Below are 25,742 nucleotides of genomic sequence, written 5' to 3' on the forward strand. Positions count from 1 at the left end.
ACATATGGGCAGGGATGGAAGGGAGAGACTGTGGAAAAGTGAAGGAAGGGTGACATTGTTCAAAAAAATTAATGACTTATGAAATGGTAACTCCTCTCTGTACAATACCTTAATAATAACAAAATAGTGACGGTGCCTCGCCCTCCGAGACCCGCCCTGGTTCCCAGCAGATGTCAGACTTTGAGGATAAGGCGTGTGAGATGAAACCGGGGGCCTGGTCCGACGAGTCTTCCCAGAGCGAAGACACGAAGACACGAGGAGCAGTAAAGCAGCTGCCAAAAAAAACAAAAAAAAAACAACAGGCTACCCTGCAAGGCGACCGGAAGCAGTTGACGTGGAAGAATAGTTCCTATGGAAAAGTGGAAGGGTTTTGGTCCAAGTGGACCAGTCGCAGTGGAAGAGTGCGCTTGTCCAGCCCCCAGATGGAATGGCAGAACATTGCCCTGGACAGCGAGGAGGGGGAGCAGTTTGACGGGGTGACTGATGACGTGGCCGAGCCCATGCATGGCAGCCTGGCCGGAGTGAAACTGAGCAGTCAGCAGGCCTGAACTGAACGCCTGACTCCTCCACCATGGGCGCAGCGACTGCTCTTTCCCAGCCTGACCACAGAGCTGGCTTTGAACTGCTACTGCCTGTGGGGACTGGCCGGCGGGCTGTTGGGGACAGGTGGCTATTTCTCAGTCTATGGCGCACTATTGATTGGCTGATCTTGCTTCAGACCGTTCTCTGGTAGATATGGTAACTAAATGTGACAAGCCAGTACGGTGGTGGCTCAGGAACGCACGTGTGGAGAGCAGAGGCTTGCTCGATCCTCCTCTCAACCCTCCTTCCCACTGTGATTATGTGGTTGGGTCCCCTTGAGAGGCCGTGTCCCAGCTCACGTGGTGGGGAGTGCAAGCCGGTGTGCAAGCTACCAGTCTAATGTGTATAGTAACTCTGGGAAATCAACCCTTCTTTTTCACGTATTCATTCTGGATAGCTAAAATGTATATTTGTACAGTCTTTTAGACCTATTCAAGTGATGCTTATGATAATTGTTATTGTGTGCTACATCTAGATTAGTTTCTGTCTCTTTCTTTAAGAGTTGCCCTTGCTGTGTAATAAACGCTGTATCTAGCTTACTTGGCAGAAGCTTGGACCTGCGCTAGTATGGACCTTTGGACCGGCTTAGTTTTTGCACATAATCTTGTACAATCCTGGAACAGAGGCCAGCCACATAAGATATATATCTGGACTTCCTTGTATTATAGAATTTTTCTTGTTCTGAGTATCCTTGACATTACAGCTGTCAAAAAACTATTTCAGATACTTTTCTGAAATCTTTTAAGGTTAAAAAAAATCACACACAAGAACTGACTTTGCAGCTACTAATTTTGACAACTTTTAGGTCTGTATAAAAGTGTGATGTGTTAAAGCAGCAAGCACAGTTGTGCTGCGTTTTTGATATTTAGTTTTTTCTTTAGCTGAACACCATCTTGGTGTTTTCATTTATACCATCTAATATATGACACACTGTTGTAGTATGTATAATTTTGTGGTCTTTATTTCCCTTTGTATTCATTTTAAGCATCTGAATAAATTGTTATATTGTGCTTAATGTAAAAAAATAACAAAATAGTAAAATTATTTTTTCTTTTAGAAAAGAATCCTGTATCAGATAAAACTTTCCCTCAAAAGTGAGAGAACCAAATAGGTGTGTGTAAGATCTACCGGGGTGTGTGTGTGGCTCCATGCAGATGCCCCCCACCTGGTTAAGTTTCCACCCAATTACCTGGGTAACTTGCATACCTGGAGACAGTTACTTCCCCCTTCCCTGACATCACATCCTAATCCACCTGGCCACACCTCCCTGCCCCTGCCCTAGATAAGACAGAGTGGGGCAGCAGTCTCCCCTTCTCTTGGGCCATGCATCACCTTGGCCACAGGCCAGCAGTTTGGGAATAAACTTTCTGTCCTGCTTGAATATCACATGGCATTCTCCTTTATCAGCTACCTACTTTAATAAACCTTACAGTCTGTTAACACATACCTGTAATCCCAGCACTAAGGAAGCAGAGGCAGGAGGACTTTGAATTTGAGGCCCATCTGTGCTATGTAGTACGTTCCAGGCCAGCCTGGACTGCAGAGAAAGATTCGGTCTCAGATAACCAAAAACAGCAGCAACAACAAAGAAGTAGAGGAGCAATTCCGATATTTCTAGAAGTTGTGACTGGCTTGGAACAGTGACCTTCCTGGTTCCTACCTCCCCCACAGCTGAAACAGCTCATCCCTCTTAGACTTGTGCTATAAGGATACTCAGGGGAATCCTATGGGGTGAAATAAAAGGACACAAAATGGTACATTGAAAAGAAGGAGGAAAGGAGGGAAGGAAAAGATTTCTATAAAGAAGTACATGGACAATCATGAAATCTGACATTGTAACAATGGGTTGTAAATTTAATTTTTTCATTTGTTTCCATAATGACCTAAGAGATGAACAAATTTTAAAAACTATTCACCTAAATTGTAGCATTATTGTAACTCTTGGTGGTAATACCACATTTTTTTCTACCTACATAATTTGAGATACTAATGTATTTTAAAGAATTATTAGTTTATGATTTAGGGTGCTCAGTATAAATGTAATTTTGTGATCTCAACTAAAAAGCATGGGTAATGTGAAAGAGCAGAGTTTGTATGCTGTTGAAGTTAATCTGGAAGAAATTCAAACTAGAGTGTTAGAACTTTATGATGTTAAATGTGATCCCCATGGTAACCAGAAAGAATATGGTTATATGAAAGGCAATTAAAAAAAAGAAAAGGGAACATTTCACAACAAAATAGATTAAATTTTCCAATGAAAAGTCAAAATTGGAGAAATAAATCACACATAGTCCATATATACTCTGCTTGCAAGAGTCCTAAAATTTCAAATACACAAAAAATTAAAGTGAGAAAGATATTCCATACAAACAGTATACAAATAGAGCAAATATTATGCAAATATCAGACAAAGGAACTTTTTTTTGGTATGCATGTGCCAGTCCTAGGGCTTGAGCTCAGTGCCTAGTTGCTGTCCTTAAGCTTTTTTGTTTGAGGCTAGCACTCTACCTCTTGAGCCAAACCTCCACGTACAGCTTTTTGGTGTTTAATCGTCTTACAGACCTGGGCTGGCTTTCAATAATGATTCTCAGATCTCAGCCTCCTGAATAACTAGGATTAAAGGTATGAGCACCTGGCTAGACAAAATAACCTTTTATTTATTTATTATTATTATTTGCCAGTCCTGGGCCTTGGACTCAGGGCCTGAGCACTGTTCCTGGCTCCTTTTTGCTCAAGGCTAGCACTCTACCACTTGAGCCACAGAGCCACTTCTGGCCATTTTCTATATAGGAATTGAATCCAAGGCTTCATGTATACGAGGCAAGCAATCTTGCCACTAGGCCATATTCCCAGCCCCCAAAATAACCTTTTAATGAAAAGCTTATACAAGAACTGAGTGTGGATTATGAAAGGATATGTCCCAGCCATCCCAGGGGACCATGCAGAGATAATCACAGACAGGAGAAAAAGGTTTATAAGGTTTATTAGTGGGGCCATGTCTCCCACGGGAGAGGGAGCAACATGGTGGCTGGCTCCTGCACCTTATCCAGGTGGTAGCTTTTGTAGGGCTAAAGGGGAAGTGGGTAGGTCTTAATGGTGAGCAGGAGTGGCCCATTATAGTTCTAGGGCAGGGAGTCTAGGTATGGGTGGATCTGGGGGCTAATGGGAGGAGCTGAGGACCTAAAGTGGGGAAATGCTAACAGATTACATCTGTAATTTCAGTATTCAGGAGGCTGAGACAAGGATCATAAATTTGAGGACAATCTAGGCTACAGGAGACCCTCTCAAAACAAAACCAAAAAAGATTTTATATATAAATAAATAATCCAGCAGGAAGATGTAACAATTTTAAACACTTATGAACAATCAAAATATATGAAGCACAATAGGTGCTTTTGGTTCATGCCTGTAATCCTAGCTACTCAGGAGGCTAAGATCTGATGATTGGGGTTTGAAGCCAGCCTGAGCAGAAAAACCCATGAGACTCTTATCTGCAATGAACCAGCAAAAAAGCTGGAAGTGGAGTAGTGGCTTATGTGTTTAGCAAAAAGGCTAAGGGATAGTGCCTAGACCCTGAGTTCAAGTCCCAGTACTTACACACACACACACACACACACACACACACAATAATATAAGCTAATAAAATGCAATTAGAATAATTACCTTAATATCTTTGTTAATTTTAACAGATCTGATAGTTTGGGGTCACTTTTGATTGATTAATTCATCTTTTTAGTGTAAGGTCTTTTTTTTTTCTTTTTATCAGCTGAGTAATTTTTTAATTTCATTCCAGAGTCGCACATTTTTATCTTGTGTTGGATATTTTTGTCTTTCTGGAAATATTCCAGAGGCTTTTCTGGATTGCAGAGACTCATAAGTAGTTTGATCTTTTTGGGTCTTATTTTATGACTTATCAGGTGAAGTCAGGACATGGGGAATCATACAGGGTTTATTATTCCCTGCTACTGAGGCAGCATCTCCCTGGGGAGTCTTCACAATGGCTCTGGGAGTCAATGGCTCCATCTGTATTCCTATTCCTGCTCCTGCCGCTGCCTGGAAACTCTCAGGGCTGTAGGCTGGTATAATTACAGGGCTCACAAACTTGAGTTCCTGTCAGGGATCATGTTTCTTCATTGCCAATGACCACTATCTTGATATTGCTCTGTATATTTGCCTCTGGAGAAGACCTGGTCAGTCTCTCCAGGTCAGCAGAAACTCTGCAAAACCCAAGACTGAGGACCAGAAAAACAAAAAGCAACGAGTAGCAGTAAAACACAGAAGTTCTGGGTACTGGGCCCAGAGTTGACCAGTTGTCCAGCTGTGGTAGCAATGACTGGTTACTGATAGTGATTAGCTGAATTCTTACATGGGGGAAGCTACATCTATTTTCTGATTGATAGCTCTTGATTCATTCAGGTGTGGAGAGTCTTTGAGTAGGAAGATGGTTGCTTTCTTGCCAGACAAGGACAACAAGCAGTTGACTGGAAACAGGAGATGTGGACATATTTGCTTTTCTGGCTTTGGAATTATTGGTGTGAAAATATAGAAATACTGGGAGAAGCTTGTTTCGCAAAGCATAGCATTTCCTTTCCTTAGAGTTGGAAGCTGCTCTTTAATCAAGTCTCATGCTGTTTCCTTGAAGGAAGGAGGAATGGATTTAGTTTTACTAAGGAATGGATTTGCTGGGGCTTCCCACCATAAAAATTGATCCTCAGCTTTGAAGAGGAAGCACAGGAAAGCCATCTGCCTAATTAAGTAAAGGGAGAGTGATGTGTCTTCCTGCTAAGTGCAGATTCTTAACAGTCAAGGTATTCCCCATCCCCAACCCCAATGGCAAACCCAATGCCTGAGGGGAGAGAGGAAGTTTGGAAGAAAGATAAAGACACAGCAATCTACAAATTCTGTGATATTAATTCTCCCTTGCCACAGGGCATAGGCTAGCTACATAGCTAGTAAATGAATACAGCTAAAAGTAAATGAATACAACATTCCCACTGCCAGGCTGTGCATAAAATGCCTTTAGTCCTGCGGAGGCCCTGCATGGTGAGCATTTTCCATCTGGTGGGTTTGTTTCCAGGCCAACTCCTCTGTCTGTACCCTACCCACCCCCCTTGCCCTAAGTTCCTGGGAACATAACAGCCTTTGCATTACTAATAGCTGAACCCCTTGTCCCAGTGAATAGCCCTCTGTGCCTACCATACTTGAGGGACAAGCCATCCATAGATGCAGAGCCCAAGGCAGTTTTGGCTCTCCTGTGGCTGAAACACGCACATGCACGTGGTCTGCAGCTTGTATTGTCATGCCTGGATGGCACAGCAGGCTTAGCTTATTTTTCACAACTGCCACCAACTGTGGAATCACGTGCCACCCACACAGCTTGCATTTTAAGCAACAAATAGGTGAGCACAGGTTAATGGTTCCTTATAGAACTATCCAAGACTATATGGTGCATCCAGGCCCCAGTGTGACAACAAAACCTAAAGACATCCCGAAATGTGGGTCCAAATAGCAGAGCATCATCAGCAATGGCAGTTAAAAAAAAAAAAAGGAAGCAAAAAGAAATCCTAAGTCTGTGTCAATCTTGGGGCTTGAACTCAGTGCTTGGGCACTGTCCCTCAGCTTTTCTGATCAGCTAGCTCTGTACCACTTGAACCAGAGCTCCACTTCTAGTTTTTTGTTGGTTAATTGGAGAGTCTCTTGGACTTTCCCGCCAAGTCTGGCTTTGAAACATAGTTCTCAGATCTTAGCCTCCTGAGAAGCTATGACTATAGGCTGAACCACTGGCAGTTGACAAGTCCTAAATCTTTATCATTTAAATTAAAAATGGACAAAGAAGTATTTATCCAACTTTTCAGGCCCATATTATTATTATTTCTTTTTTTTTTTTTTTTTGCCATTTCTGGGGCTTGGACTCAGGGCCTGAGCACTGTCCCTGGCTTCTTTTTGCTCAAGGCTAGCACTCTACTGCTTGAGCCACAGTACCACCTCTGGCTTTTTTTGTTTATGTGGTGCTGAGGAATCGAACCAGAGATTTGTGTATATGAGGCAAGCACTCTTCTACTAGACCATATTCCCAGCCCCTATTATTACTAATTTTTAAGCATGTTTTTTCCCCCTTACCTTCAGGTATTGGTCTTCAAATTTAGTGTCATTAAATAAGATCGCTTTAAAACTGAGGAAGCTCATATGGACTTGGAGTGGATCAGTGGCAGCAATTGCTTCACAGTTGAGGTCCTGGATTTGATTCGCAGCACACATAAAGTGAATGGATCAGATAATTTGTTCAAAATGAATGTTTAGGAAATACAGATAAGCAATAGAGGAAAAAAAACACCTTAAAGATCATTTATAATCCTATGATTAAAAAATGACCACCATTTAGTAGACAACAATTAGGAGATTTTCTTGTAGTTTTTCCTTTCTATGTAAGTAAAAAAAAAATTAGAGATAAGCTCATGCTACAAATAAGGCTTGATTTTTTCATCTTTCTGCACTAATATTTTTCCACATTGTCATCTTAGTCTAAATGTATACAATTATATTATGTAATTATGTACAGATGTACATTTATGTACACAGATTACACTTCTTTATTGCAAGTCCAGAGATGTTTAAACTCAGGATCTCATGTTCTCTCTTAGCTTTTGATGCTCTACCACTTGAGCAACACCTCCATTTCAGGCTTTTTGGCTGGTTGGAGTCTCTTGGATTTGTCTGTCCAGGCAGGCTTTTTTTGTGTGTGTGTGCTGATCCTGGGGCTTGAACTCAGGGCCTGGGTACTGTTCTTCAGCTTTTTGTGCTCAAGGCTAATGCTCTACCACTGGAGCCTCATCTCCCCTTCCAGCTTTTTGGAAATTAGTTGGAGATAAGAGTCTCATGGACTTTTCTGCTTGGGCTGACTGTGAACCATGATCCTCTGATCTCAGCCTCCTGGGTAGCTAGGCTTACAGTGCTAGGATCATAGATTGAATGATCAAACTCTTAAAAAAAAATGGAAACATTCAAGGTTACGAAAAAGTTAAAAGTAGAGTAATTTCTTCCCAAAATTCCTTGAAAAAATAACAAGGATATTACATAGCCCAATATCCTTGAATAGTTAATGCCTATTTCCAAAACACAAGTGCATTTTATTACATTATATAAAACTACCATCACACGCAGAAGATTTACAGTGGTAAATCACTGACTGCCACCTAATTCTCAGAGTTCATTCATATTTTGCTGTTAGTCCCACTCATGATTTCGGCCACCCCCAAAGACACAGATTTAAAGCTCTTGGTCAAGTCTCAACAATGACTCAGTTCTGGCCCCAAACAGAGCAGACAGCCAATGGCAAGTAGATCCCAAAGCATCCTGAGGGGCAAGGACATGTGGCTGACTTGTTCTACCTCCCCACTCTGTACAACAGCTCTGGTGGAGGGGGTATGTTAAGACTCCCCCATGCTCCAGGGGTTCTGTTTCCTGAGCCACTGAAGCCTGCATTCTGGAACATTATTCTGACTACGCCATCTCCTGCCCCACCCACAGAGCTTCCCAGAAGGCTCTTGGTAACTTGGATTGAGCTGTGGTTTCCAAATATTTCTGACCATGATCCTTAAAAGAAATGAATTTTAGCCAGTAGCTCATCCCTGCAATCCTAACTACTCAGAAGGCTGGTATCTGAGAGCTGTGGTTTGAAACCAGCTTAGGCAGGAAAGTTCAAGAGAGACTCTTAGAATCAATGAAGCCACACATACACAAAATCACAAGTGCAGGCATGGATCAAGTTGTAGAGCATTTACCTCCAGTGGAAAAAAATAAAGGAAAGTGCCCAGACCCTGAGTTCAGGCCCTGGGCCTGGCACAAAAACAAATAAAGAAAACCTAAAAACAAGAAAATTCCTTCTCCCAAGGGTGTTTGGATATGAATAACAGTGGAATCTTGGATCCTGTCCAAGCCTCAGTTTCCCCTCCTATAAAGCAGACAGACTGGCTGAGGGTTCAGCCCCTACAGAGTAAGAGAAACTTTCAACCCCTGACATTCTGGGTATTTGACAGCCCAGCTCCTATCTCTGCCAAGCAAGCAATGGAATTCAGTTACCGGTTTTGCTTGATTTTAATAACTCTTCACATTGCGGGGTAGGGGGCTGTTGCTTTTGATAATAGCTCCAGTTGCACTGAGCACAAACACATCATTTTCTTCTGCTGACTGCTGACCACATAATTGTACAAAAAGATCAACAGCTTGTGAGGACAAGATAATTACAGGCCCATCGCTGAGCTTTTGAGAAGTTTTCCAAACACACTCTGCAATTATTTTTAGAGTTCTCCAAACACCTCTGGAAGGGAATGACATCAGATGCAGAGGGATATTTTAGTTGCAGGCCTGCTGTGAAGCCTTGAGGAGAGGTTATGGAGGGATGGCCTTCTTGTTGTCTCCATTCCTGGGCTCTCAACATGGAGGGAGGGTAATCTACTTCTGTCTCTTTGGGTTATGCATGAGTGGGGAAAAGGGTTTCTGTGAGGATGAAAAATGTCTCCCTGGCCAACAGAATCAAGTGATGAAATCTCATAAAATCACTGGTATCTCAGCTAGAGTGCAGGTCAGGCTGACAGCCTAGTGAGTGCCATACCCTCTGCTGAGGCCGTGCTGGGTGGACGTGTGGCCCTGAGCTAGAATGTAAAGGGTGTGGCCTGAACCATGCCATTTCCTCATATAAACAAACTAGAGAACATAGTAAAGGCCTCACACTGGTGGCTCAAATTAGTAATTCTTGCTACTTAGGAAGATGAGATCTGAGCATCTCAGTCTGAGCAAAAATGTCTGTGAGACTCTGATCTCCAATTAACTGACCAAAAGTCAAAAGGAGAGATGTGGCTCAGGTGATAAGAGTGCCAGCCTTGTGTGAGAATATAGTAAAATACTGGGCCTTATGGGCTTATGTCCCAGATCTGGCAATGTCCCTCAAAGGCTCATGAGTTCATGGTTTGGCTACCAGCCCCTGGCACTTTTGGGTAGTGGTGGCACTGACTGGGAGGTTTTAGGTCATGAGGGTGTATGCCCTCAAATGGGACAGTGGATGACTCTGGTCCTTTATTCTTTTGTTATATAGTAAATTATCCCAGAAGCCACATATTGAAGGATCGAATCTTGGAGTTTTTATTAGAGCATTAGCAGTCTACAGGCAGCCAGTTGTTACAAAGGCCTGCAGCCCACAAATACCCTTAACATCATTAGGAAAGAGGCCAGAGAGGGAAGAAAGAACAAAAACAATACCAACAAACCAATTCACCTCCAATGGAGAGCTGACTTGGGATACCATGGTGACTGGAGACGAGCCAGTAGACAGGACACAGGATGTGAAGGTGACATGTGGCATGACATAATGATGCCTGAGCTGGCCTGACCCTAAATAGGGTCAGGGGGCAGGGCTACAGGGAGCTCCCAGTCCCTGGCATTTGACTGACAGGTTCAGTAACCTATAGGCCAAGTGCCCAACCTTGTCTCTAGGGATTCAGGAACACTCATCACCTGGGGATGGGACTTCCCTTCTTCTAGGAATTCAGGCACATCCATCAAGACAAGATGCCAGATAGTACATCTTGCCTTGTGGCTAATGATGGTGCTGGCCAGATCTGACCTGCACACTACACTTTCTCTCTCATTAATTAATTATTCATTCATTAGTGCCAGTCCTGGGGCTTGAACTCAGGGTTTAGGCATTGTCCCTTAGCATCTTCACTCAAGGCTGAGGCTCTACCACTTGTGCCGGGCTTGCTCTACTTCCCCTCTGCTTGGGGGTCCTGGGCTTGTCTGCCCCTTCCTGTGTGGTCCTTTATCGCTCTCACATGGGAGCGATGGCCACAGGTAGCCTCGGTTAGCGTGTGGTCGCAGGGTGCCCCAAACCCGCCAAGGAAGACACGGATGCGTGGGTCCCTGGAGAAGCCTCAGGGGCATTCTGGTTTATTCAAAGGAGGAGCCAATAACTTACCCCCAAAGGCGGGCACAGGAGAGGGGCCACTGGTTGGCCACAAGGACTGTCCCTCAATGGGCGGAGACCACAGCCCCCAAGGACTGGGTCCCGGCCATTAGACACGTGCTCGCCCCCAGGGGTGGGGGCTTCTCTTCCTGTTAAAGGAGGAAGGAGAGGGGACGGGCTAAAGCCAGCTGTGCCCTCTTAAAGGCGCAGCTGTCCCCAACACACTTGAGCCACAATTCCATTTCTGGATTTTTTGGGTGGTTACTTGGACATAAGAATCTCAAAGACTTCCCTGTCTGAGCTAGCTTCGAACTCTGATCCTTAGATCTCAGCTTCCCGAGTGGCTAGGATTATAGGAGTGAGACATTGTCTATAATTTTTAAGTTGAACTTGTATAAATTCCTTTTCCTGTATTTTTGTGTTTAGTTTGCTAATATTTTGTTTAGAATTTGTATATCTATATTCATGATGAATATTGGTTTTATCTTGCCCTTTGTAGTTTTTTCTGGTGATACTTTGGTCATAGAATAAGGGCAGAAATATCTGGAAAAGTTGTTCAGAATTGTCATTGTATCTTTGTTAAATACCTAATTCATGAGAGAAGCCATCTTTACTTGGAGTTTTCTGTGTGTGAAGTTTTTTGACTAATAACTAAGTTCATTTCATATTTGTAGGGCTATTTTATATGTATAATATGTATTATCCTATTTCAGCTGAGTAAGCATTAGTCCACTTGGTAGTGTTCATAATATTTCCTTATTGTCCTGTTAGCATCTGCAAGCAGTCTTGTGATATTTTTCTTCTGTTTCCTTCCTTTTCTCTTGCTGAGTCTGAGCTAATGAGTTTCTAGTTTTATTAATTTTCTCAAGTACAACTTTTAATCAATTTCCTGTCTTACATTCCATTGTTTTTGTTTGTTTGTTTTTGGCCAGTCCTGGGGCTTCGACTCAGGGCCTGAGCACCATCCCTGGCTTCTTTTTGCTCAAGGCTAGCACTCTGCCACTTGAGCCACAGCACCACTTCTAGCCATTTTCTGTATATGTGGTGCTGGGGAATTGAACCCAGGGCCTCATGTATACGAGGCAAGCACTTTTGCCACTAGGCCATATCCCCAACCCCCTTCCATTGATTTTTACTGTGCAGTGTCTTCTGTGTACTTTGGATTTAATTTCATTCGTTGATATTTTCTTAAGGTGAAGGATGAAGTCATTGGTTTCTTTTTCTCTAATGTAGTTTTTTTTTACTGATATAAATGTGCCCTAAGTATTACTTTAGCAGTACCCCACAAATTTCAACATTTTGTTTTGATATTTATTTATGTTTTGTCTTTTTTCTTTTCCTTCCTTCCTTCTTTCCTTCTTTCCCTTCCTTCCTTCCTTCCTTCCTTCCTTCCTTCCTTCCTTCTTTCCTTCTTTTCTTTCATGTGTGTTAGTTGTGGGGCTTGAATTTAGGGCCTGGGTGCTGTCCCTGAGCTCTTTTGCTCAAGACTAGCATTCTATCACTTTGAGCCACAGTGACACTTCTATTTTTCTGGTAGTTAATTGGAGAGAAGAGGGTCATGGACTTTTCTGTCCCAGCTGGCTTTGAACTGTGATCCTCAAATCTCAGACTCCTGAGTGGTTAGGATTGCAGGCATGAGCCATCAGTGCATGGCCAATTTCCTTTTTTCATTTCCTCAATGTATAGGTTACTTAGAAGTGTGATATTTCACTTCCAGAAATGACTGTTTTATAGCACGCTGTTGATTTCAAATTTAATTCTATTTTATTCAGAGAACATGGCTTGTATAACTTGAATCCCTTAAAATGTATTGTCACTCATTTGTATGATCTAGAATAAGCTCTGTCTTGCTACATATGTAAACATAAATGGAATGCTGAGGGTGTGGCTCAGAGATAGAGGGCTTGTCTAGTATGTGTGAGGGTCTGGGTTCAATCTCTAGCACCAAAACCAAACAAACAAGCAAAGAAAAAAACAACAACAAAAAACCAAGAAAGAAGGAAAATAAAAGAAAGAGAGGAAGAGAGAAAAGAAGGTATGAATGTTTCTGCTATGGACAAAGCATTCTAGAAATGTCAATCAGACTAAATTGGTCAATAATAATGTTCAAATCTTATATATTGTTGTGGCTGTTGTTGTTACCAGATGTTAAGAGTGATGGACACACCCCCATCACCACCACCACTATCACCAGTGGACACTTTTCATATTCACATAATGCTTTTTGGGGACAGCAGGATGGCATCTCCAGCAGGTCTAAAATGGACCGAGGGAACAGGGAGAGGAGACCAGCCTGGGACTTTCATGGTGGTCTAGGTTAAAGGAACTGTGTGTGGGAAAGGACTGCTTGATGTGGTTTCTGGGTTGTTGCAGGCATTCTTCTCGGCTTGCCCAAACATGGGGTAGAAGAGAAAGAGAGGAAGCTGTCAGTGGTCATATATCAAAAAATAGAGCAAGCTAGGTGCTGGTGACTCACACCAATAACTCTAGCTACTCATGGGGCTGTGAAATGAAGATTGCAGTTGGAAGCTTGTCCAAAGTCTGTGAGACTCTAATCTCTAGTTAATCAGCAAAAAGACAGAAGTGGAGTTGTGGCTCAAGTGGAACAGCACCAGCCTTGAGCAAAAAAGCTCAGGGATAGTACCCAGTCTCTGAGTTCAAGCCCCAGTGCAAGCTTGTATGTGCTGACGTGCATGTGTGAGTGCACACACACAGACATACACATACATACACACACAGAACCAGACTCTTAAAATAGACAATTTAACCATTCTAAGAGACAATGGTGGTCTGTAACTTGCTCTGTTACAGAAAGAGGGACATGAAATACCTGTTGTGATGGAATTTTCTCGTTTTATCAATGTTCCTCATATATCTGTTATTAGACATACATACAGAACTAATTTAAGCCTTTGTCATTTTGATCAGCTTTGCCCTGGAAATAAGCTTTGCTCTGAAACCTGGAATGTTTGAGAAAACAGAGCTGCCTCAACTTCCCTTCAATTAAAGTTAGGATGGTATATCCTTGCCCATCATCTTACCTACTACCAATGTGTCTTTATATTTATGTAGGCATCTTGCTCTTTTTAAATCCAATCTGACGGTTTCTTTGAGGCGATTAAACCATTTATATACCATTATAAAATATGGTCTATCATCAATTTGATTTTTATTTTTCTCATCTGTTATTTGCTCTTTTTTTTTCCTGTAGCTCTGTGTGTCTGAGTTCTAAACCAAAGATCTCTGTGGCTTTTTGCCCCATGTGAACAATCAGTCTTTCGGCCACTGGCCTGGTGGCTCATCACTTGTCATTGTCCTGCTGTCCATGATTCTGATACTTCAGGGCTAGGATGAGTTGCATAGGTCCCCCTCATGAGCCTAGAGGGGTGAGACTATTCTCATTTCTAAGTTTCCTGCCATAGTATTCACTTAATTTTAGTTTTAAGATGCACACAAGTATACAAATACAATTAAAGTTAAATGCAACCCTAAGTATGGGCCCTTAGTTGGTGCCTCACAACTGTAATCCTAGCTACTCAGGCTGAGATCTGAGGATCAAAGTTTGAAGCCAGTTTGGGAAGGGAAGCCTGTAAGACTCATCTCCAATTAACCACTAAAAAAGTCCAGAAGTAGAACTGTGGCTTAAGTGGTAGACTGTCAGCTTTGAGCGAAAAAGCTAGGGGACAGTGCTGAGGCCCTAAGTTCAAACCTCCTTCCTCCCTCACAAGTGTAGATGCGAAGATTAGTACCCTGTAAGAAGAAGAGAGTTCTGAGCAATCTCTTTTCTTGTGCACAGAGAGGTCATGCCAACCCATAACAAGATGGTGGTTGCCTAAAGCCCACAGAAGAACTCTCATTATCCATTCTACCATGCAGGTCTCTTCATCTTGGATTTCTCAGCTGTATCAGCTCTAGCAGAGACATCACTTGCTTTTGTCTTCCAGAGAAACAATGAAAATCAAAGCTGGTCTCCTTGGCTAAGCTGCATATCTACTTATAAACTAAAAAAAGTTTCAGTGTAATTTTACCTTGGCTGCTCAGAATCCTTAGAGAATACTGTTTTGTACTGCTGGCTTTTCCCAGATCCTAGAACATTGACTAACCCTTCAACAAGATGCTCTTTAAATCCTGGAGGCTGGAAACTTCTTCAGAATGACTTCAAATGACATTTTGAGGTGCTGGCAACCACCTTAAGGTCATAGTGATACATGTGGTCTCTATTGTTGACAAAATCCAAGAGCTGCTAAAACCCACTCCCCATTGTGTCACTGGAGGAAGCGTTAAATTGTGGTTAGAGATTAATGAACACAGAGTTGTAGCTTTCCCCCATTTTAATATGTGGAACCCAAAATTCTACTCCAGGTCCCGTGTTTCCGCAGGCTGGGCCAGGCTGTGATGCTCCCATGTGTGGCACATTTTCCCACCAAGGCCATTGCAAGTTTTCCTGCATCTTCAGATGTGCCTCAGACACTCCTGCCATGGGAGACGCACCCTCCACCCCCAGGAGGGAGCGGACCCCAGACTGGCTTCTCCCTGTCCTGCTGGTACCTGTGAAATCTGGAAGGAAGTTTACTTCCGGCCTCTGGGAATGCAGGCCCAGTGCTGGGAGGTGGCTGAGATTGGCCTCCAAAGACCAGAAGGCTGGCGGTATGTCATGGAATCATGTCAGCAAAGGGAACTCTGAATCTGGGTCTGGGATGGGGGTGCTTGGAGATGAGCCTCTAGCCTGGTCCTAAATAGAACAATCTTTCCTAAGTGTGCCAGGCTCCTGGGAATGCCCCTTCCATCACCCACGTCACATTCACATCACCTGCCTGCCCGAGGATCAGAGAAGAGAACGTTTGAAAACAACCACAGTCCTTTCTCCCCCAAAATATTTTTTATTCTTGCATTACATTTGTGTTTCCAATTGTGAATAAAAAATGCTTAGAAAGTGGTTACAAAACAGCGTGAACTGGACTAGAGCGGTGGGCCAGCCCTGAAGGTCTGTCACTTCTCCACCGGGACGACACGAGGCGGGCCTGGCATCTGGGCCGGGTCAGTCAGGTTTCTCACTTTCAGGATCTAGAAAACAAAACCACCGCAGCTCATTATGGGCCTCTGAAGCGCTGATCTCTCACTAGAGGCTGAGCCTCAATGCTCATCTATGTGGCCCTATCTAGGCATGTGGCCTACTTTCCCAGGAGCTGCAGATACAAAGGTGGAGGGCAAGGCTGGAGCTGCGCCAGTCTGACCGTGACTGTCCCCTGTGCTAAGCTTTGTCCCTGGCAGAGTACATGACCCCTTCTTCTATAGCCACACAGGCACTCAGAATGGCCAAACCCAGAGCAGGATGCCCAGCTCCTGCTCAGCTAGAACACCTGGGAGTGAGCTATCCTCTGGCTCTTTGACGCACTGGAGAGAAAAGGCCCTTGAATCTCCCCTGCCTTTTCCCAGGGTCAGTGCTGAGACAGGGCATCAAGATTCAGCTGCAAGATCTGTGCTACCTCTGGGCAGGTGACTCTTGTCACCCTGTCACCTCTGAGCAGATAGGTATGAAGCCTGGAACTGCAATGAACCACGATAGTGTTCTCAAACAAGAGGTGATCGATCAGTCCTAGCTGGAAGGCCTAGTGATGCATCAGACCTGCCAGTGCCCAGGATCAGGGTCAGAACCATGATGAATGTGGATGACACCAACAGTGGGGGTGTGACTGGGACCACACAGGGAGGTCCTTGTCCCAAACGTTACCCAAGACCCTCTGCCAATCAGAAAGCAGTGCCCCTTGTGTGACCCATGGTGTCCCAAGCCACCAATCTTCCTCTCAACAAGTTCAAGAGCTTGAAAAGGGTGCCTCTGCTTGGCCTAAGCTCAGCCCACCAGGAGGGAAAAAGGAGGCCCAGGAACCACAGGGAGTCCTCTAAGCCAGGCTCCCTAGAAGCCAGTGCCAACAGGGATGTTTTGGAGATGGAGTTCACCTGAGCAGGAAATTCACCCCCACTACCTGCCAATCTAAAAGGAACAAGTGCAGGCAGAGCCACTGTCTAAACAACAGCCTAGTCAGAGTTAGGGCCAGTGGGGCTTGGTGTCCTGGGGGCCCAGGCCACAGCTGGTAGCTGGAGTGCTGTGGATCAAGTGACACCATCAGAGGCCTGGGTCCTGGGCCCGCAGCCCCCACAGCTCCCTCCTCCAGGATGGAGGCAGCATGGTTAAGCCCAGTATAGAGCCCAGGGCAGGTCCTCCTGGACCACCTGCGCCTGCCTTTTTACAAGACTCGTCAGGGAACACAGGGTAAGAAAAAGATGTTTCACAGTGTTGGGAAGCAAAAAAAACCATTGTTTTCTCCTTTACAAATATAGTTTCTGAGGGATCCCATGCCACTAGCTTTGTCTTAGGAGAAAAAAATCACTCAGGTTTGGGGGAAAGGGAGAGAGTGGGCTCCACTTCATTAAGAAACAGGCCCACGTGTTTGTTTGTTTGTTTTTTACAAACATAGAACCTAAATCTCTGATTGCAATATTGTATCCAGGCAGAAAACTCTGCACAGTCCTCTAGAAAATTCAATCATAACTCAATGGGTGGAATAGGATGTTGAATTCAAAATAATTTAGCTGCACAACTGTGTAATTCCCTGTGGGGCAGCCCCAGGCACTCTGCCCTCCAGAGGGGAAGAGAATCTGTCCATGGGGCCTTCACCTCCGCTTAGGCTGTTTTGTGTCCATCTGTGCTGTGTCCATGGAAATCTCCAGAAAGATTGTCCCCTCAGCTTAGCCTTAAAATGGCTTGGAGAGATCTGTAAGTTGGGGTAGGCAGATCATAGGTTTCTGTAAAAACTGTGGAAAAAGAAGTTAAGTGGGTGGGAAAACCCTGAGCTGAGAAGGTGGTGTCTGTGTTTGCTATGGCTCACAATAGCTTGCCAGTTACCTGGGCATTTGTTTACTTGGTGTTTCAGGCAGGCTCCAGAAAGAGCTGTGGATATTCTTTAGTGGAAGACCAACTTCTGAAAATGTCCCTCTTTGGCCTGCCACCTGTGGTTTTCAGTCATAAACAAGCCTAGGGAGCCCTTGCTTGATTGAGCCTTAAAAGCTGGGCTCATCTAGCTCCTGCAGCTCATCAATCACCAAGGTCTTATATTCAATTTTCACTTTTTTTTTTGCTGGTCCTGAGTCTTGAATGCAGGGCCTGGGCACTGTTCCTGAGCTCCTTTTGCTCAAGGCTAGTACTTTACCACTTGACCCACAGTGCCACTTCCAACTTTTTCTGTGATTAATTGGAGTCTCATGGACTTTTCTGCCAGGGCTGGCTTTGAACCACGATTCTCAAGTCTCAGCCTCCTGAGTAGTTAGGATTACAGGCATGAGCTTCCAGTACCTGGCTTTCAATTTTCACTTTCCAATAGGCATTTACAATAGAAAACTACAGATCAGGCTTCAGTTTTAGATCTGTAAACAATTCAATATCTCTTCAACTTCATATGGAAAGACATGTACTCATGAATCCACTGCAAATGAAACAGTTTTTGTTTTCTTTTCTTTTGTTTTTTGCCAGTCCTGGGGCTTGAACTCAGGGCTTGAGCACTGTCCCTGGCTTCTTTTTGCTTAAGGTCTAGTGCGCTAGCACTCTACCATTCAAGCCACGGCGCCACTTCTGGCTTTTTCTGTTTATGTGGTGCTGAGGAATCGAGCCCAGGGCTTCATATATCCGAGATAGGTGAGCACTTTACCACAGGCCATATTCCCAGCCCAGACTTTTTGAGATAAAAAAAAAAAAATGTCTTTCTTTCCAGCAGGGAACAGAAAATCTGGAATTCAAGACACTGTATTTCTGTCGAGTGATGTCATCACACTTCTGCACGCTTCTAACCTTCAACTCAAGAACAGGCAGTGGGTGTGAAGGCTGCTTGTGTAAACAAACCGGAGAGAACAGAGTCTGAAGCAGCAGGGGAAGTGTCTTGCTGGTCAATGCGCCCCCTGGTGGCTGGACCCTATGCCCACATGGGGGAGTCATGTAGATAGGACTACTTGGTCGTTCCCAGGGCTCCATCTGGCCAGAGGAAGGGCAGAGGACTAGGATATGCAGCCAGGGCCCCACTGTGCTGATGATAGGTGGCCTCAGGAACATTGGCAACATAGGTACCCGTGTGAGGTTCCAGCTAACCCACCTGCTGGCATGCCCCTCTGGACTGCTCAGGGCCTCCAGGACACTGGAGCTGGAAGCAGGCCTCTGAACTGTAGTGAACATGGAGGGGGCTGGGAGGCTGGAGTGGACAGTACCTGGTGTGGGCACAGGCAGGGCAGGGGTGGCTCCAGGAATGGCTGAGGTGGACAGAGGGCCAGGCACTGGGGCCAGACATGGCATTCCCACTCCTGCTCGAGGTGTAGTCATCTATGAGATACAGAGACAAGAAGAGAAAGGTACATGGGGCTGCAATCTGCTGGCCCTTCAGGTCTCCAGACAAGTGAACAGTGCCTAAGGGGTCTGAAGTGTGTGCCACTGAGTGGACTGATGAATATATTATGGAGGTCATCGGAGGAAAAGAGGAAGGAGGATTGGGGGTGGGGGATACTGGAGCTGGGCATCAATGGCTCACACCTGCTAATCCTAGCTACTCAGGAGGCTGAGATCCAAGGATCAAAGTCTGAAAGTAGCCCAGGCATGAAAGTCTGTGAAACTCTTATCTCCAATCACACACCAAAATGTTACAAGTGGAAATGTGGCTTAAGTGGTAGAGCACTAGTGTGAAAAAAGCAAAGAGAAAACACCTAGACCTTGAGTTCAAGCCCTATTGGAAGATGTAATGGCAAAAAAATTGCTAAATTTCAAAAAGACATGATTACATATTCCAGGAGTTGATGGGAACTATAGGCAGGGAAAAATATCAAGAGGAACATTAAAAAGATATTCAAACTGATTTCTGTAATAGGTTAGAAAGATTATGCACAGTGACCAGATGAGATCTATTTCAGGAATGCAAGAGTGATTGCCTGCATTTCTCAGAATTTTTCCATTTTATCTAAGATACTTAACTTGGTAGCCAAAACTTGGTCGTTTTTATCTTTTCTAAATGCCAACTTTTGTTTTCAGTGGTTTTCCTTTATACTTCAATATATGAAAATTCATCAATACAACAAACATTAACAGATGAAAGAAAAAAGTGATCATCTCAACAGATGCAGAAAAAAACATTTAACAAAACCAATAAATTAGGAATACGAGGAAACTTTACAAAATGATAAATAAAATCCATGACATGTGAAATCCATGTCAAACATCATGGTTAATGGCAGAAGACTTAAATATTTGTTCTAGGATTGAGAACAGAAGAAGAACACTTATTTTCATCAATGCTATTCAACACAGTATTGGAGGTCCAGCTAGAAAGATTAGGCAAGAAAAACCAAGAAGAAGAAGGCATCCAAATTAGAAAGGAAGGAGGTAAATAACTCTGATCAAAGATGATATAGTTAACCTTAAGAAGTGCACAAAACTACTGTTGAAGCTAATCAAGGGAAACTGCAGGGTACAAAAATCAACATGCAAAATTCAGTTGCCTTTCTGCATATTAGCAATGTGTTCATTGCTAAAACAGGATATTAAGGAATCAGTTGCATTTAAAATAGCATAAAAAAGAACAAAATACCTAGGAATATGCTTAACTAAGGACCTGAAGACTTGTATATTGAATACTATAAAATATTGACAAGTCAGGGCTGGAGGCATGGCCCAAATGATATATCATTTTCTTAGCAAGTACAGGGCCCCGAGTTCAAATCCCAGTAGGGCCACAATCAACAATAACATTGCCAAAAGTAATGAAAGAAGACAAGAATAAGCAGGACAAATGGAGCCACAGCTCCATTTCTGGCCTTTGGATAGTTAATTGGAGATAAGAGTTTCACAGACTTTCCTGCCTAGAGTGGCTTCTACCTGCTATAGTCAGATCTCAGCCTCTTGAGGTAGCTAGGATTACAGGCCTGAGCCACAGATTCCTGGCTCTTTTGATGCTTTTGTACATCTTCACTGCCTTTGTTATGCAAAATGATGTGCCTGCTATGGAAAACAGAAATTTCTCAAAAAAGTTGAATGTAGCATTATATGGTCTTGTCTGCTGTTCCACTCCTGTGTGTATACCAAAAGAACCAAAAGCAGGTCTACTCAGAGACTGAGTAGAAGGATAAAGGTATGAAGCTAGCTCAGGAAGAATAGTTCACAAAACCCTATCTTGAAAATAACCAGCAAAAAACAGGGCTGAAGGAGTGGCTTAAATGATTAGAGCACTAGACTGGCAACTCTAGGTCTTGAGTTCAAACTTCAGAGTTCAAAGTAGGGCCTCAAACAGGTATTTGTTTACTGATGTTCATAGCAGCATATTCACAATAACTGGAAGGTGGAACTAACTCAAGTGCCCATCATTTAATGAACAGATGGACATTATGTGGCATGTCCATACAATGGAATATTTTTGACAAAAAGGAATGAAGTTTAAGAAATTAAAGAAATGAATAAACAGAAAGAAATCTCACGGTCAAGAACTGGAAGACAACTCAGATACACCTGTAATCCCAGTTAGTCAAAAGGTAGAGATCCAAGAGGATTACAGTTTTAGATGAGCCTGAACAAGAAGTTCCATAAACAAGAAGAGCTGTGCATAATAGTGGGTACCTGTCATACTAGCTATGAGAGAAGAATAATTAGGAGGACTGTGGTCTAGACTAGCCCAGGCAAATAAAATGAGATCCTATGTGAAAAGTAACTAAAACATAAAGGGCTGGAGGCATGATTGCCTAGCAAGCACAAAGCCCTGTACTCAAACTCCAGAACTGCCAAAATTAAAAACATCTAAGTATTCTTAAAATATAAAAATACTATATAAAATAATCTATAGATTAAATGCGCTGTATCAAAATCCCAATGACTTCATTGTTCAGAAATAGGAAAAAAAAACATGCAAATAAAACATCATACAAATACCTTCAAAAGAAAAACACCCATACTTTCTAACCTCAAAATTTATTACAAAGAGATAGTAATTGAAACCGTGTAGAATGGGTATAAAGGCAAATAATGGACCAATGAGAGAAAGGCAGCCCAGAAATAAACTTTATATGTATGGTCAAATGAATTTGGTGCTAAGGATTGAGCCCAGCCACATTCCCCGTGGCCCACATGTGGTTTCTGACAAGGGGAACAATCACACTAAATAGAGGAAAGGATAGACTTTTTTTTTTGGGGGGGGGGGGTTGTTGTTGTTGTTTGTTTATGTGCCAGTCCAGGGGCTGGAACTCAGGGTCTGGGAGGTGTTCTTGAGTTTTTTGCTCAAGACTAGCATTCTCTTTTTTTAAAAAAATTTATTTCATTTCATTTTTTTGAGGAAGAACGTTGACTATATTCAAAACTCAGTACTAGAATCACTGCCAGCATCCCTAATTTAGCAGTTCAACAGAAAAATATGTGACCAACACACAATTAAGTCAACAGTCGTTGAAATTAATAGAATGTCTACAGAACAAAGACATGGATGGGAAAGGTGATTCAGAATGAAGAAGACAATTACAAAAATATAACACCGTTTTAGTAAAAGTAATACAAAAATGGATACAAGTGTACTTTGTGAATCTTTATGCTATTGGAAAAACATTCTCTGTGAAATCTAAGAGTTGGCTAAATAAAGCTTGCCATCCACCTTACTATGAATGCAACAGATTTTTGTTCAAATAATTTTATCAAAATGTATGTGTGTGTCTGTTCAAAAGGCACTGCTTAAAAGTCACCAATCTTATCCTATTTCTGTAATAATTTTGATGGTGTTTAATGGACTGTCTATGCAATAATTATATGATGCTAAAAACAATTGAAATAAGACTAGCATTCTCTTGAGCCACAGCTCCACTTCTGGCTTTCTTTTTTCCTTTTTGGTAATTAATTGGAGATGAGAGTCTCATGGACTTTCCTGACTTGGCTGGCTCTGAACCTTGATCCTCAGGTGTTAGCCTCTTGAATGGCTAGGATTACAGGCCTGAGCCATCATTGCCTCGAAGAATTGTCTTTTTAACAAATGGGTCTGGGGAACTGGATATCCACATGCAAAGGAATGAAGTTTGGTCTTTATCTAATAACATACATCCAAAAATTAACTCAAAATGGACTGAAGGTTCTAATATGAAAGCTAAAACTGGCAGGTACGGGGGGGGGAGGGGCTCATGTCTGCAATCTTACCTGTTCAAGAGGCTGAGGTCTGAGGATCAAGGTTCAAAGCCAGCCTGGGCAGAAAACTCCCTAAGACTCAACTCAAATAACCACCAAAAAGCCAGAAGTGAAGTTGTGGTTCAAGTGGTAGAGTGCTAGCCTTGAGCAAAAAGAGCTCAAGGATAGTGCCCCGTTGAGTTCAAGCCCCAGGACTGGTATACACACGTATATGCACACATACAAGTTGAAACTATAAAACTCCTAGAAGAAAACATAAAGGGAAAAAGCTTCATAACATTAGACTTGGCAATTATTTCTTGGATTTGCCACCAAAGGTGCAAGCAACAGAAGCAAAAAAAGATGAAATTTAAAACCTTTATGCATTAAAGGACACTATCAACAAAGTAAAAAGGCAACTGACAGAATGGAAGGAATATTTTCAAATCATCTCTTTCACAAGGGATTAATGTCCAGAATATACAGAGAATTTCTAAAACTCAGCAACAATAAAAATCTGCTAGGTGCTGGTAGCTCATGCCTGTAATCTTAGCCACTCAGAAACTGAGATCTGAGGGTCGTGGTTCAAAGTCAGCCCAGGCAAGAAAGTCTATGAGACTCTTTTCTCCAATTAACCACTGGAAAACACAAAGTGGTGGGGTGGATCAAAGTGGTAGAGTGCTAGCTTTGAGTGAAAAAGCTCAGGGACAGCACACAGGCCCTGAGTTCAAGCTCTATGACCAACAAACAACAACAACAAAAACCAATCTGACTCAAAAATGGGCAAAGGTCATAAACAGACATTTCTTCAAAGAAAATAGGCAAATAGACAAATAAGCACCTGAAAAGATGCTTCATATCACAAATTATTAAGGGAATGCAAATCAAAACCACAGGATACCACCTCACACGTTACAAGAAAGGCTACTATCAAAAAAACCAGGACCCGGCGCCAACAAACCGACTGCCGAAAAGTCATGGCCAGAAGCGCAGAGTCCAGACAGCAGGACTCCACAGACCCCAGGGGGAGCGCGGACTGATCGAGACAGACGGCGGCGATGGGAGGTGTGGGACCTCAAGGCCGGGATTGGACATGAGGGGATTGGACGTGAGCGGCTGGGGAACCGGGCGGTGCAGAAGGGGAGAGCCGGAGCCGCCACCACCAAACCGATCACCACACCCCAGCACCCCACCCCCGAAGGGCCAACAGCAGCACGGGACACACACACACAATCCAGGACCAATAAGTTCCCCATTACCCCCTCCCCCAAAGGGAGACCAGCTATCAGAGACCCAAACCCTACAAACAATCTAGAGCTCCCTCCCTCCCCCTCCCCACCCCGAGGGAACAAAGAACCCCCAAATCAGGCGGCAAAAGGTCCCTTCAGACTCTGGGAGGACACAGGAGCTAGCAGGGGCGGAGCAGCACCAAGGCAGCATAGGAGCCTGAAGCGGCTGCATTGGCCCTGCCCCCTTCCCAACAGGGGCCTGGGGACCGGTAGGCATTGGAAGCCCCACCTGAGGCGCCTGGGCCTCGCGGACTTTTTGAACAAAAGTCACAGGGGCTGGTGGGCAATACCAGCCCAGCAAGGACACCTGGGCCTGATCACACATACCCCTCGCAGCGGAGGTGCAGTCTGTGGGCGCCAACCCGTGCCCAGACACTTGATCCCACTGGGGCCCACACATACCGCCCCCCACAGCGGACTCGCGGGAGGGCACAAGCACAACCCAACAACCCGGGGCTCGCTCTGGTAGGTGCACCCACACAGGCGGGCAGAGCCCCCCAGCGGCAGTGCCCACTCAGATTGGCGCATTTCGCATAAGTGGGTGGGCCGCCCCTCAACAACACCGGCCCCGGAGCAATCAACACAGGAGGGCGAACGGCCTGAGAGGTGAGCTCCTCTGACCAAGATACCGAGTAGAAAAAAGAACCAAAGAAGAGAAAAGCCTCCATGCCACGCTGAATCAGCGACCAGCAAACCCTCACCAGGGGCACGCTAGGGTCAGCACAACACAGCGGCAGGACACTATCCCGCAGAGAAAGACACAGAACCTACCCACCCCCAAGTGCAGTGAGGGTGACCACCTAGGCAACAACCGAGATGGTCACGCTCACCCATTGGGCAGTAAGGTTCAACAGGAAAACTAAAACCCAGAGCCAGGACACAAACAAGTCTACCACTGACGGACCAGAGGGAACCAGCACAAAGCCAAACCAGGGAAGCCACCCACAGATCTCCAGATGTGCAAATCACAAAGAAATATAACAAATTTCATCAAAGGGCAAGCCAACTCATTAGCTCCAAAAAGCAGCATGACTGAAGAGGAGATGGAGAATAAAAACAACTGAGGCTATGTTAGCAGAAATGATGGAAAGCCTCAGAAACGAAATCACAAAACAATTCCAGGAGTTTAGAGTGGAAGTCTCGAAGGACATCCAGGAAGCCAAGAAAGAAATGGAAGCAAAAATGGATACAGTGCAAACTTTCGTTAAAGACGACCTTAACATCCTGAGAAGTGAAATGCATGAAAAAATAGATTTAAAATACAACTTTTTTTTTTTTTTTTTTTTTGGCCAGTCCTGGGCCTTGGACTCAGGGCCTGAGCACTGTCCCTGGCTTCTTCCCGCTCAAGGCTAGCACTCTGCCACTTGAGCCACAGCGCCGCTTCTGGCCGTTTTCTGTATATGTGGTGCTGGGGAATCGAACCTAGGTCCTCGTGTATCCGAGGCAGGCACTCTTGCCACTAGGCTATATCCCCAGCCCCTAAAATACAACTTTTTTTTTTCTCTAATTTTTATTATCAAACTGATGTACAGAGAGGTTACAGTATCATACGTTGGGCATTGGATACATTTGTTGTACTGTTTGTTGCCTTGTCCCTCATGCCCCCCTCCCTCCCCCCCTTTCCCTCCCCCCCCCAGGTGTTCAGTTCACTTACACCAAACAGTTTTGCAAGTATTGCTTTTGTAGTTATTTCTCTTTTTTTACCCTGTGTCTCTCAAATTTGGTATTCCCTTTGAATTTCCTACTTCCA

At 43.9% G+C, this 25,742-nt stretch overlaps 1 protein-coding gene and 1 long non-coding RNA gene across 13 annotated transcripts in view; one reads left to right on the plus strand and one right to left on the minus strand.

Annotated features, from left to right (window-relative positions):
* Window positions 1-430: 430 nt before the first annotated feature.
* Window positions 431-24,543, plus strand: LOC125349182. The gene is made up of 3 exons (XR_007210480.1): window positions 431-835; window positions 18,653-18,660; window positions 24,531-24,543. It is a non-coding gene; the product is annotated as an uncharacterized LOC125349182 (long non-coding RNA).
* Window positions 15,408-25,742, minus strand: part of Wnk2 (WNK lysine deficient protein kinase 2) — a 123,077-nt gene continuing 112,742 nt past the window's right edge. For 11 of the 12 annotated variants that reach the window (XM_048342473.1, XM_048342899.1, XM_048342818.1 and 8 more), the window contains 2 exons: window positions 18,794-18,905; window positions 15,408-15,604 (listed from right to left, as the gene is read on the minus strand). In XM_048342473.1, the coding sequence (XP_048198430.1) occupies window positions 15,579-15,604; window positions 18,794-18,905 (138 nt within the window). In that variant the 3' untranslated portion in view covers window positions 15,408-15,578. The remainder of the gene's footprint in view (window positions 15,605-18,793; window positions 18,906-25,742) is intronic. The other variant, XM_048342222.1, reaches the window with a different exon arrangement.

The sequence above is a fragment of the Perognathus longimembris genome, chromosome 1 (assembly GCF_023159225.1).
Source record: "Perognathus longimembris pacificus isolate PPM17 chromosome 1, ASM2315922v1, whole genome shotgun sequence".
NCBI lineage: Eukaryota > Metazoa > Chordata > Mammalia > Rodentia > Heteromyidae > Perognathus > Perognathus longimembris.